This window comes from Sus scrofa, chromosome 14 (genome assembly GCF_054392235.1).
Source record: "Sus scrofa isolate SSC_HxYL_T2T_F1_AM1 chromosome 14, Sscrofa_HxYL_maternal_Yorkshire_Landrace_v2.0, whole genome shotgun sequence".
Lineage (NCBI taxonomy): Eukaryota > Metazoa > Chordata > Mammalia > Artiodactyla > Suidae > Sus > Sus scrofa.
The window spans coordinates 110,288,316-110,302,035 of NC_139396.1; the positions used below are offsets into that span (position 1 = coordinate 110,288,316).

Genomic DNA, 13,720 nt, shown 5'->3' on the forward strand with positions numbered 1-13,720 from the left:
ATTGTTTTCTTGATAATATATAGAAATATAATTGATATTTTTGGTATATTGCCTTATGTTTTATAACTTTGCTAAACTCACTAAGTTCAATAGCAACTCTTCAGTTGATTTTCTACATTGACCTTTTATTTATGAGTTAAGACAGTTTTACTCCTTTCTTTCCAGTCCGGATGCCTTTTATTTATTTTTTTCTTGCCTTATTGTACTTGATAACTCCTCTAATCTACTATTGAAAAAAAGTTGTAAGAGCAGGCATTTTTACCTTGTGCCTGATCTTAGAAAGCATTTATTCTTTCACTATCAAGTATAGTATTGGCTGGAGGTTTTTCACAGATGCCTTTTATCAGGTTAATAAAGTTCCATTCTTTTTCTAGTTTGCTGAAGAAAGATTTTTATTTTTTTATTTTTATTTTATTTTTTTTTTAGGGCTGCATCCTCAGCATATGGAAGTTCCCGGGCTAGGGGTCTAATTGGAGCTGTTGTTGCTGAACTACACCAGAGCCACAGCAATACCAGATCCAAGCGCATCTGCGACCTACACCACAGCTCACTGCAATGCCAGATCCTTAACCCACTGAGCAAGGCCGGGGATCGAACCCCAAACCTCATGGTTCCTAGTCAGATTTGTTTCTGTTTTGCCACAACAGGAACTCCAAGAAAGATTTTTTCAAATCAGGAGTGGATGTTAGAATTTGTCAAATACTTTATCTCCATCTATTGGGATGATTATACAGTTTTTCTTTTTCAATCTGTTAATATAATCAAACACATTGATTTTTTTTTTCTTTTTTTTTTTTATACAGCTGCACCTGCAGCATATGTAACTTCCCAGGCTAGGGGTAGAATAAGAGCTGTAGCTGGTGGCCTATGCCACAGCCACAGCAATGTCAGATCTGAGCTGCTTCTGAGACCTACACCGCAGCTTGTGGCAACACCGTGTCCTTAACCCACTGAGTGAGGCCAAGGATCAAACTGAATCCTCCTGGACACTATGTCATGTTCTTATCCCCCTGAGTCACAACAGGAACTCCACATTGATTGATTTTTGAATGTTGAACCAACATGGCATTTGTGGGATAAATCCAACTTGGTCGTGATGAGTTCTTTTTATATATTGCTCGATTCAATTGGATAACATCTGTCAGTAAGACTTTTTCATGGTTAGTAGCTGGATTCGTTAACCACTGAGCCATGAGGGAAACTCCTTATGTCTGTGTTGATGAGGAATATTTGCCTGCAGTTTTCTTATAGTATCTTTTTCTGGTTTAGGTGTTAGAGCAGTACTCATAGAATGAGTTGGTGTATAATTTTTTCCTCTTCAGTTTTTTGGAAAAATTTGTTTCAGTTATCTAGATTTCCTCCTTATCTATTTGGTAGAACTCCTCAGGGAAGCCATATGGGGTTTTCTTAATTGGAAGGTTTTATCTACAAATTCAATTTTTTTAGTAGATATAGGGCTATTCCAGTTATCTATTTCTTCTTGAGTGAGCTTTGGTAGTTTGTATCTTTCAATCTATGCTCTTGGCACCACTACAACAAAAATTTATTGGCATAAAGTTATGAGATTCTATTATTATCCTTTTTAATATATGTAGATGTAGTGATATTGGTATTACATAATATTGCTAATTTGTGTTTTCTCTCTTTTTTCTGATCATTTGTGTAGAGTTTTACCAATTTGATTAATCTCAAATAGCTACCTTTTGTATTCATTAATTTTTATCTATTTTTCTATTTTATATTTCATTAATTTCTGGTTTGATTTTAATTTTTTCCTTTATTCTACTTTCTTGGGTTTCACTTGTTTACCTTTCTTAAGGTAGAAATTGAGGTCACTGATAGGAAACTTTTCTTTCTTTTTTCCAATGTAGGAGTTTCATGCCATAAATTTTCTTAGTACAATACCTAAGTTCTCTATCCATTGCCCTATGGATTATGAAATTTTCCACTCTAGCTGGTGAAAAAATATGCTCTTCCAGAGTTTCCAAGTGGCACAATGGGTTAACGATCCAATGTTGTCGCTGCTGTGGCTTGAATTGCTGCTGTGGCGCAGGTTCGATCACTGGCCCCAGAACTTCCACATGCTGCTGGTGTGGCCAAAAAGTTTAAAAAAGAAAAAGAGATGAAGGCACTATTCCCAGCTCTGTGCAAGCTGCAGGGATTGTTCCCAGTAATCCTTTTGGGTGGGCTTTCCTTTGCCTCTGGTTACATATACAGGTCAAAACTCTGTTGTATTCTCGGGGGGTGGGGAGGTACCCTGTGCAGTTCTCCAGAGTTCTCTCTTTGCAGCTTTCATCTATCTAGTAACTTGCCCTGACAACTCCAGTTGTATTAGCCTTTCAGACTCAAAGCCCTGTCTTCTCTCAACTCAGAAAAACCACCAGGCTTTGCCTTAGTCCTGTTTCCTGCCAGGAAACTCTCTTGTCTGTAAACTGGGATAGTCACCAGGCTTACATCTTTAGTTTTTCATCATTAAGGGATCATTGTCCTCTGTTGCCTGATGTATGTCTTGAGAATTGTTTCATACGTTTTATCTGGTTTTTTAGTTGTTTCAAGTGTCTGAACTGTTTTTACACATAGCACTTGGACATCTAATGTATGGGCTCCCCCCCAACCCCCACATCAACGAGTTCTCCAATTCTGTGAGTACTAACTGGGAGTCCTACACTTTAATTCAATTTTAGACTCCATAGGTTTAAGATCTCTGTCCCACAGGACTACCCTCACTTCAGATGCCACTCACAAGTATTAGGTGCCCAGGGTTCCCTTCTGTCTGACTTGGCTACAAATTTGGAAGTTCCTGTAGCCCTCCCCACTTTCAGGTTTAGTAACTCGATAGAACTGCTCATAGAGCTCGGGAACTGTATTTACATTTATCAGTTTATTATAAAGGATACAACTCAGGAACAGCCGAAAGGAAGAGATGTGTAGGGCAAGGTATGGTTGGGGGGAATATGAAACTTCCATGCCTTTTGCAGGTGCACCACCCTCCCAGCACCTCTAAGTGTTCATCAACCCAGAGAGTCCCTGAATCTTGTTCTTTAAGGTTTTTATTCAAAGTCTCATTATATAGTCATCATTGATTAAATCATTGCTCATTGGTGATTAGCTCAGTCTCCAGACCGTCTCTCCTCCGCAGAGGTCAGTGGGTGGGGCTAAAAGTTCTCACCCTCTAATCTGCATTAGTCTTTCTGGTAACCAGCCTGTATCCTGATGCTACCTCTGTGCCCTCAGTTGCCAGTCTTCTCATTAGCACAGGGTACTCTTATTTCAGAGATGACAAGGGTTTTTGGAAGGGAGTACTAGTAACTAAGGACAAAGACCAAGTATTTACTTTTTATTTATTTATTTTTTTGTCTTTTTGCCTCTTCTAGGGCCACACCCATGGCATATGGAGGTTCCCAGGCTAGGGGTTGAATCAGAGCTGTAGCTACCGGCTTACACCACAGCCACAGCAGCGTGGGATCAGAGCTGTGTCTGCGAACTACACCACAGCTTACGGCAATGCCAGATCCCTAACCCACTGAGCAATGCCAGGGATTGAACCCGCAACCTCATGGTGTCTATTGGATTTGTTAACCACTGAGCCACGATGGGAACTCCAATTTTTTTTTTTTCGTACTTTTTATTATGTCACAAGATGAGAGCATAAATCTAGTCCCATACTCTACCTTGACCAAGTGCCAGATTAAAAATTTGCAAGCTGCCTTAATGCATGTATGTGTGATTTCCAAAATGTGGTTATAAGTTAGCATTATTACATCATAAAACTAAGCTAAGGAGAATGCAAATAGAAAACAAAAACAGCACCTCTCAAAAAAACCATCTTTTAATTGAATACAGAATTTGTTCTTAGAGAAGAACTCCATGTACCCACTTAGGCATGGAAACATTTATTGATGCTGTAATCAAATATAAGTTCTTATGCCTGATGCACAGTGAGGCCAAACAAACTGAAATGTTGGAATTTGGAGCAGAGAAAGGTTTATTCAGGGCCGCTCAAGAAGAATGGGTGGCTCGTACTCAAAAAACCTGAACCCCCTGATGGTTTATTTAGTTTTGTTTTGTTTAGGCATGTGGGAAATCCTGGGCTAGGGACTGAACCTGTGCCAATGCGGCAACCTGAGCTCCTGCAGTGACAATGCCAAATCTTTAACCCGCTGTGCCGCAAGGGAACTCTTCTCTGATGATTTTAAGAGAGAACTTTTTAAGGGCAAAATTGGAAGTGAGGGCTCCAGGGTGTATGACTTTCTTCTGATTGGTTGGTGAAGGTAAAGGATAATGTTCCAGGAATCTTGTGCTCAGCCTGAAGTCACCACCTTCCACTGGAATGGGGACTTCGGTTCCTGCAGAAGAACTCAAAGGTGTTTTTATGTATATTCCTTGAGGAGGAATCAGGATGCTGCCCCAAAGCTGCGCTATTGTTTCTTGCCTGCTCTTCCTTTGTGTCTGCAGCCCCTATCTCCCTTCCCTTATTAGCAACTGTTTAAATCTGTTCTTTGGAACTCTGGGAGAAGTGGGGGACACAGAAAGGATTTGTATCCCAGAGGGCCCCACAAGGTCCTGCTCTCTTTCAATTCTAACAGTTGATTAAATTAGTAATATTTCTGGAAAATAAACGCAGAAAATAGAAAATTTACAAAGTTTTATATCATTAAGCAAATTTGATACAACTTTCAGAAATGGAAATAAGCTGCTTGTGGCTACAGAAGACTCTAGATTTATACTCACTGTTAAAGTCTTGGGTAGTATTGTAGTGCTGTGTTAAGTTTCTAAACTAGTTTCTTACTAACTTGAGTGCCCCTCTCAAACAAAACAAAACAACCCACAGGCTTATGGAGCTGGACCCTGCAAGAATGCCATAGGTGGTTATATTTAATTTGGTGTCATAGAGAAGTCAGCCCCAGTCTGCCTTTCACATAATACAGCTACCTGCTGGGACTTAAGACCTAGAATTAGATTTAAAAATAAGCAACATTATGGACAACAGTGAAATTGGTGACTGCAATTTTGATGATTAATGAATGGTACCAAGGATTATAGCCTCATCAGTTTGGGGGATGAGTCTGGGAATTGGGATTATTCTTGCAAACCCTGGAGATGTACTCCCCGCAGGAAAACCCTGTAAAACTTTGTGCTGTTATAATCAGTCCTTGGTATTGAAATTGAGCAGGACCTAGTGGTGCCCTCCCAGGTACGAAAACCTTTCCAAGTCCCCAGTTTCTTATTTGTAGGATAAAGGCTTTAGCCTCCTAGACCTTCCTGAATACCAAAGAGCAGATTCAAACAATTACTAACCAGCAAAGAAAGGGAATGCAGAAACAAAAGAGGAGCAATCAAGAAATGAAGTGCAGCTATTAAAGCAGGATCCTGGTTCCTGCTCAAGGGATATACATAACAAAATATTTGAGTTCTTCTGTGGGAACTAAAGCCCCCACCCAGGTGGAAGATGGTAACTACAGGCTGATGATTGACAATCCTGGGGCACCTCCCTGCTCCCTCACAACCAACCAATCTCAGGGCCCTGCAGCCCTCACCCCAAATTTTGCTTATAAAAATTCCTCTGAAACTATCAGGGAGTTTGGGTTTTTTGAGCAAAAGCTGCCTGTTTTCCTTGCCTGGCCCTGCAATAAACCTTTTGTTGTAGATTCTCGTACAGGGAGACAGGACACTGAGGTCTTTTTGCCAGGAAGAAGTGTTTATTCCTGCCGGCACTGGCTCAGCAGATTCATATCCAAAGGCTGAGCCCCGAACACAACAGGGCGCCGCCTTATATACCCTGTTAATTTTCCCGAAACATCCAAATTTCTTTGTCCCCGTTATAAGGTGTTCTATAAATTTTGAGCAGACAGTTATAGATATGCCTGTGCTCATGGATACAGGTTATGCTACATTGTTGCAGAACTGTGCATGCCAGCGCTCATATGCTGGTGTTGCATGTTGTCTTCCCTTTGTTCTGGGAGGGCCCTTCCCCTTCCCACTTCACTTTCTCTTCTCCAGACTCCCAACATTTCAGTTTTGTTTGGCCTCACTGTGTTTCAGGCACATGAACTTGGGTTCCGTAAACTTAGCCTATGTAGAGAGAGGCTCTTTTAGCCATTTTCCTTCTCTTGATGTTCAGCTACGAGGGTGGAATTCATAGTTTTTATCATTGTTTTGTGTTTTTAAGGCAGACTTGGCCAGAGCACATGGCAATACAAGCAATGCTTTTCTAACCTATTTCATACTTAGTTAAGTGAAAGGAGGAAGAAAGGGAGATTAACATGGGGGAATTTCCCAAGACCACCTGCTTGCTTAATAAAAGCCAGATGGGTTGAGTCTGTGCCTGACTTCTTGTAAAGAAATGAAGATGCTCCCTCAGCAGTCTCATCCTGCCATCAGCAAAACATCAGTGCAAGGAGGCTGTAAGCCCCTTGAAAGCAGAGTCCGCATTCATCATAAACTTTTTTTTTTTTTTTTTTAAGGCTGCACTCTTGGCATATGGTAGTTTCCAGGCCAGGGGTTTAATTGGGATCGTAGACGAGTCTGTGACCTACACCACAGTTCACGGCAACACTAGATCGCCAACCCACTGAGTGAGGCTGGGGCTCAAACCTATATCCTCGTGGATACTAGTCAGATTCATTTCTGTTGAGCCATGATGGGAACTCCCCATCACGAACTTTTAATTCTTTTAAGGAGGTGTGTAAATTTTCAAAAATGTTAGCAATTATATTAACATTCTTCTAAAATTATTGAATTCTTTCATTGAATAATTTCGTAGTGATTCAACATGTCTATGGAAAGGCATAGTGTGGAGTCTCCTGTAGTTTATTAGGTGTGCTGACTGGCACACACTCTCGTAATTCATGTTGAGATGAAACTGACAACACTTATGACTTGAACCTAGCCAGAACTCAGATTGGGACTTGAACCCACAATTTTTTAATTAGAATCACTCACCTGGTGTCTGGATTTACTGAAGTTTAGGTTCTTTGTGTCTCAGTGCAGAAGGAACTTAGCAAGAGACAAAGTGATAGGCAAGAAATAAATTTATTAATATAGGATGCTTGTGAGAGATACAAGCAGGCAGGCAAAGAAGCACTGCTCCAAGGATTTGGTGGGCTACATTTTTATAATCCAAGGAAAGGGGGGAGTGGGAAAAGACTGCCTCTTCCTCTCTTTTGAGTAGGAGTCAGGCTTATATCATTAGCTCCTCCTTCGTATCTGGTAAGAGAGTATGAAGTTAAACTAGGTCTGTCATGGCGCTTATTCAACTAAGCAGAAGGGTGGTAATATATGCTAAAATATGTTGAATCATCTCAGGTGTTCGTATAATGAAGGTCTACTACTTTGGAATGTCATCTTTCCCTTAAACTCCTGTCCTTGGTCCTAAGGGTCATTGTCTTGCTGAACTTGAATGCAGGCCTCATTTTATCTTTCACTTAATGACCTGAGGTATATCTTGTGCTTTTAATTATGGTTTTGTAGTTAAACAAGCCTGCTTCATTCTGATGGCTTTCTTGAGTGGTTATTAACTCCCAGTGGTCTCCCAAAGTTCCCTAGGTCTTCCTCTCTATCTATGGTCCCCTATTGGGAGTCCTACAACTACCTGTAACTATTCTACTCCATCCCTTTCAGAGATATATGACATGATTGGGAGAGATGAAACAATCTTTGGGCACTAAAAGACTAAAGCAAACTGAAAGGCTTAGGAATAGGAAAGTCACCATTAATGGGACTCCCGAAGAGATAACCAGGAAAGGGATAGGACATTCAAATGATGAGTTCTTGATCTGGAGTGCACTACTGCATGCTAAAAGGATGAAAAGGAGCAACCCTAAAGCCTTTAAAAAAAGGTTTTAGGAGGGACGTTCCCATTGTGGCTCAATGATACTAAGCCCGACTAATATCCATGAGGATGCGGGTTTGATCCCTGGCCTCACTCAGTGGGTGAAGGATTCAGCATTGCTGTAAGCTGTGATGTAGGTCCCAGACATAGTTCAGATCCCACATTGCTGTGGCTGTGGTGTTGGCTGGCTGCTGTAGCTCCAATTTTTCTAGCCTGGGAACTTCCATATGCTGCAGGTGTGGCCCGAAAAAGAAAAACAAAACAAAACCGAATCTGGAGAGAAAAAGAGAAGATTGCTCAGATAAACTCATGGCCCTTACTAGTATACAGTAAGTCACTCATAAAGTAGAAAAAAAAGAATGTCTGGCAGATAATAGATACTCAGTATTGGTTTAATTGGGTGAATGCATGAGCCAGTGAATAGTGAGTGAACATGCCTGAGTTTCCTGGTAAGTAACACAAAAAATGTTCAGTACACATGGCCATTACCAACACCAAATGTGGGTGGTAATGGGCAGGAAATTGGCAGGGTGGGGGGGAGTTTAAAAATAATATAAGCCAGTGGCTTATTATTTTTGGACAAAGTAGAGAATAGAAGAACTACTGACCTCCTATTTGACTTTTGATGATGATTAATTAAAAAGATGGAAGAGAGAGCATCTTAGCTAGTTTCAAATGTTTGAAGAGATTTCTCCTAAAAAAAGAAAGTAAACTTATTTTGCATGACTCCAGAGGATAGGGAAGAAGAAGACAACCACCTGTTCAGCCAAATTAAAGAAGTAAATTTTTACTTTTACTTGTTGGCAAATCACCCCATATACTCTAGAGCAGATACTGAAGCCATAGTGAATGAGATTGTCTAGGAAAAGAGTGAAGAGAAGACCAAGACCTCAGGTGTATCCTTTACTATATAACTGAATCAACTGTATAGTTAACCAAGTTTGTAAATTAAAGTTATAGTTTTGGCCTTCTAATTTATGATATTTCTTTTTGTTTGTCTTTTTTAGGAGTGATTCTAATCAAAGCCCAGATTTTAGAGCTGGTGTTTCCTATTTCAGCAACTCAGAAGATAACTCTAAGTGCTCACAGTTCTCTGGAGAGTATTTTTTCTGCTCTTCCCAAGGTTATATACACTGGCTGTGCAAAATGTGGATTAGAACTAGAAACAGATGAGAACAAGATCTACAAACAATGTTTCAGCTGCTTGCCATTTACTGTGAAGAAAATATATTATAGGTAAGGCAACTAAGCAAGCCAATTAGATGGAAAATATTTATTATAGGGTTGAAAATGACCAAAAAATTACATATATCAACTCTTTCTAATGAGAACTAATTAAAGCTTATTCAAAAGAATAAATTTTTCCTCCTGAGTGATAAATAGCTATTTATGAAAGCAAAAATTTCCTGGTAATCATAACACGAATTTTTTAAAGCAGTAATTGGGAGATTTTATTGTCTTAAGCAGCTGTGTTGAAGAAAACTTTTACTTGGTTTACATTTTTTTTTTTGTCTTTTTGCCTTTTCTAGGGCCGCTCCCACAGCATATGGAGGTTCCCAGCCTAGGGGTCTAATTGGAGCTGTAGCCACCGGCCTACACCAGAGCCACAGCAACAAGGGATCCAAGCCGCATCTGCAACCTACACCACAGCCCACTGAACAAGGCCAGGGATCGAACCCGAAACCTCATGGTTCTTAGTTGGATTAACCACTGAGCCACGACGGGAACTCCACTTGGTTTACATTTTTAACGAAGATTTAAATGGCTCCTAAGAAACTTATTTCCCCAACTTAACATATTATTGAAATTTAAAGGTTAAAAGTAATTATGAGATGGGAGGTAAGGGGCAGGACTCAAATGCTAGGTAATGAAGAAGGGCTCAGCTGTTAGGTTAGGATGCCATAAAGACCAGCTGGAGGTGTTCTCATTGTGGCTCAGTGGTAATGAACCCGACTAGTATCCAGGAGGATGCTGGTTTGATCCCAGGCCCCACTCAGTGGGTTAAGGATCTGGTGTTGCCACACGCTGTGGTGTAGGTCGCAGATGAAGTTTGGATCTGGTGTTGCTGTGGCTGTAGTATAGGCCAGCAGCTGCAGCTCTGATTCAACCCCTAGCCTGGGAAATTTCATACATCTTGGGTGTGGCCCTAAAAAGAAAAAAGAAGAAAAAAAGAACAGCTGGCGCCATCTGAAACTAGGGTGGTTTGAGCATAGTCCAGTCCTTGACCTTTAGTTCATTACACCTTCATTGTAATACTAAAAATCACTCCTACCTAACTCTTGCTGGTTCCAAGGAGGGCCATACAAGGACAAAAAGTGGGCAGTGGCCCAATTCCTGGGAAATGCCACCCTTCCCTGAAATAGCAAGAATATTACTCCCGGAGTTCCCGTCATGGCTCAGTGGTTAACAAATCCGACTAGGAACCATGAGGTTGTGGGTTCGATCCCTGGCCTTGCTCAGTGAGTTAAGGATCTAGCATTGCTGTGAGCTGTGGTGTAGTTTGCAGACGCAGCTTGGATCCCACGTTGCTGTGGCTGTGGTATAGGCCTGCAGCCACAGCTGTGATTCAACCCCTAGCCTGGGAACCTCCATATTCTGTGGGAGCGGCCCTAGAAAAGACAAAAAGACAGGAAAAAAAAAAATATCACTCCCACTTTTTAACCTATGAAATTACTCATCCCAATAAAAACCTAGCACCCACCCACCCCAACCCAGGGCTGTTGTCACTATCTGGGATGGTCCTCATTCCACCTGTGGAGAGTATATCCCTCCAAATAAGTCAAGGACCCTTACTTGGAGGTCTGTCCTAAGGACGCCTGCTGGTTCCAGGGCAGGACATCTCCCTCTCCTGCAACAGCACCATTGTTGAAAAGCTCATTATCTCTTTATCCCACTAACCTCTTAAGTTCCTTCAGTGAAGGAAACAGATCTGTTTTATTTACTAGTATATGCCCAGTGCTCAGTGAGCTGCCTGGTACATATAGATACTGACTATGTGTTAGTTGAGATGAAGAATGGAGAAAGATAGTAAAGAGTATATAGAGTGCAAAAGAGAGAAGGACCTAGAATCATAATGTAGATAAAGGGGGAGGCGGGTTTTTTAGGAGAAAATCAGTAGTCATCTTGTAGCTGTTATACTGAATTCCCCTATACTAATGAGTCTTTCTAAATTGTTATTTATTTATTTATTTATTTATTTTCTTTTTAGGGCCACACCCATGGCATATGGAAGTTCTTGGAACTAGGGGTTGAATTAGAGCTGCAGCTTCCAGCCTACACCACAGCAACACTAGATCCAAGCCACATCAGCAACGTATTGCAGTTGCGGCAGTGCCAGATCCTTAACCCACTGAGCGAGGCTGGGGATGGAACCCACATCCTCATGGATACCAGTTGGGTTCTTAACCCACTGAACTGCAAGGGAAGCTCCTATTTGTAGACTTACTAATGATGGACATTCTGGCTGGTGTGACGTGTACCTCACTGTAATATTTTTTTTTCTTGTGTGTGGCATGTGGAAGTTCCCGGGCTAGTGTTCCAATTGGAGCTGCAGTTGCCGGCCTACTCCACAGCCACAGCAACATGGGATCCGAGCCGAGTCTGCGACCTATACCACAGCTCATGGCACCACCAGATCCTTAACCCACTTAGCAAGGCCAGGGATTGAATCTGAGTCCTCATGGATACTAGTTGGATTCATTACTACTGAACTACAAGGGGAACTCCAAAACAGTTTGTTTTTGATAAGAAAGAATGCAGTGGGGGAAAAAAATAAGTTGATATTAAGATTTTGATGTATATGATTTTCACCTTTATTGTTTTATAAAAATAATTTACACAACAATGTAAAATAATGTTTTCTTATATTAGTACCTAAAAATTGTAAATGAATATGGAATAAATAAAATTTATTGATTTATCACTTGAAACTCTCTTTTAAAAAGCTCCTCTTTTATTTCTAGGATGTTTTAGGATATCCTAGAGTTGCTTCAGGGATTAAAATTTTTTTTGTCTTTTCAGGGCCACACCAACAGCATATGGAGGTTCCCAGGCTAGGGGTGGAATTGGAGCTGTAGCTTCTGGCCTACGCCACAGCCACAGCATCGAGAGATCCAAGCCATGACTTACACCACAGCCCGTGGCAACACTGGATCCTTAACCCACTGAGTGAGGCCAGGGATTCAACCTATGTCCTCATGGATACTGGTCAGAGTCATTTCTGCTGAGCCACTGGGAACTCCAGGGATTATAATTACACTGCATAAAAACTCAGTGATTTTTGAAATTATATTGCATTTAAGCATTTCTTGAATTGAAAATCTTTGAAGGTCATATGCTGTTTACTCTTTTGTAGGCCAGCTCTAATGACCATAGTTGATGGACTATCTAAGGTTTGCATCCACATAGGATCAAAGCTGATAGAGAAGATTCTTCTTAACATTCCTCCTGACTGGCTCAACAGAGTAATAGGTAAGATATCAACAAGCCATAAAGAGGTTGTTCTTGGTGAAACCATTTATATAAGGAGTGTAGATGGTGTATTAGAACAGAAGGAACACTATACTGTAAATTAACATTTTTTTCTTCCAGCATATAAGCAGAATAATTTAGCTTGAGTGAAACACAAGACTATGTAAGTTGGAATGTAAGAATTTCTCTACACTTGTCTCAGAATATGAAGAGATGTAGATGCCTAATATATTCTTACTCTAAATTTTTAATTGGTAAGAAAAAACACTAGGACCTTAGTTCTATAATAGTTAAGTAAATGAATGTGTAACACTCTCTCTCTATATGTGTGTATATATGTACACACACATATACATACATATATATATATATATATATGTATACACACACACACACACACACACACACACACAAACACACACGAAGATTGTCCAGTGTCAGTGGAATGGATTTGCAGGATCTTCAGCTCTGATGCTAGGTACAGTCAGTGACTAGCAACAAAGTGAAGATAACCCTTTTGTCACATGATCAAACTCTATCATTTCCTCATTACTTTTAGATTCTCTAAGCAGATAAATTAATCTGGTTCAATTGATTGCTCTGGCTCTTAATAGTGGATTACTTTTTCTGGCTTTAATTTTTGCTTGAATGCTGAACATGGCCCATAGATCAATACAAACTGAGATAAACGGTATTTGTACCTGAAATGGGAATGTCTGTTTTCCTAGACCTTTACTGGGCAGGGTGGGGTGGGGTGGTGTGTGATAGAGTGGAGTTAATCTTGTTAGACCAGGAGTTGGATTTGAGTGTTTTATTGCTATGGTTACCTTCAGGCCACCACAGGCTTCAAATTGCTGGTATTATCTGGCAATTTAGCATTATCTGTGCTTATGGTGGGGAGTGGTTTTCTAGAGAGTTCCCAATATTCCTGCTCTTCCATCACCTTTAACCCTTCACTCTGCACCTGGGCCTCAGAGTTTCTCTCCATGGTCTTGTACCTTCCCAGGTTATAAAGGCTCTGTTGGTTGTTATTTGGTGCATCCCAGCCTAAAGAGAGGGCAAGAGTGATTCTCTTTGTTTCTGGTCCAGCCTTAGTCTCACACAGGCCCTGTGTCTGGGTCTTAGATGCAATGTGTTCTTGTTACCAAAACCTGGCCTCTGTCTACTGGTTCCAAATAGAAACACAGAGTTTGGGGTGAAGGAGAAAAAAATAGTTGTATTGCTTTACCAGCTAAAGGAGGCCACAGCAGGCTAATGCCCTAAAGACCTTGCCCTCCTTTAGGGGAGAATAGGAAGTGGTTTTATAGTTTGAAAGTAGAAAATAGGGCCACAGATAAGGATTAGGGTAGATGCAAGCTTTCATTCTTCTTCACAATGGGTGTTTAGTGACCCCAGGACTGGTTCTGGTGGTCCTCCTCT

General features: G+C 40.8%; 1 protein-coding gene across 16 annotated transcripts in view; it reads left to right on the plus strand.

Moving 5' to 3' along the window:
• SHLD2 (shieldin complex subunit 2) overlaps positions 1-13,720 on the plus strand; it is a 114,977-nt gene that overhangs the window by 87,228 nt on the left and 14,029 nt on the right. For all 16 annotated transcript variants that reach the window (XM_084996430.1, XM_021073594.2, XM_021073593.2 and 13 more), the window contains 2 exons: positions 8,839-9,067; positions 12,186-12,301. In XM_084996430.1, coding sequence (XP_084852556.1) covers positions 8,839-9,067; positions 12,186-12,301 — 345 coding nt within the window. The remainder of the gene's footprint in view (positions 1-8,838; positions 9,068-12,185; positions 12,302-13,720) is intronic.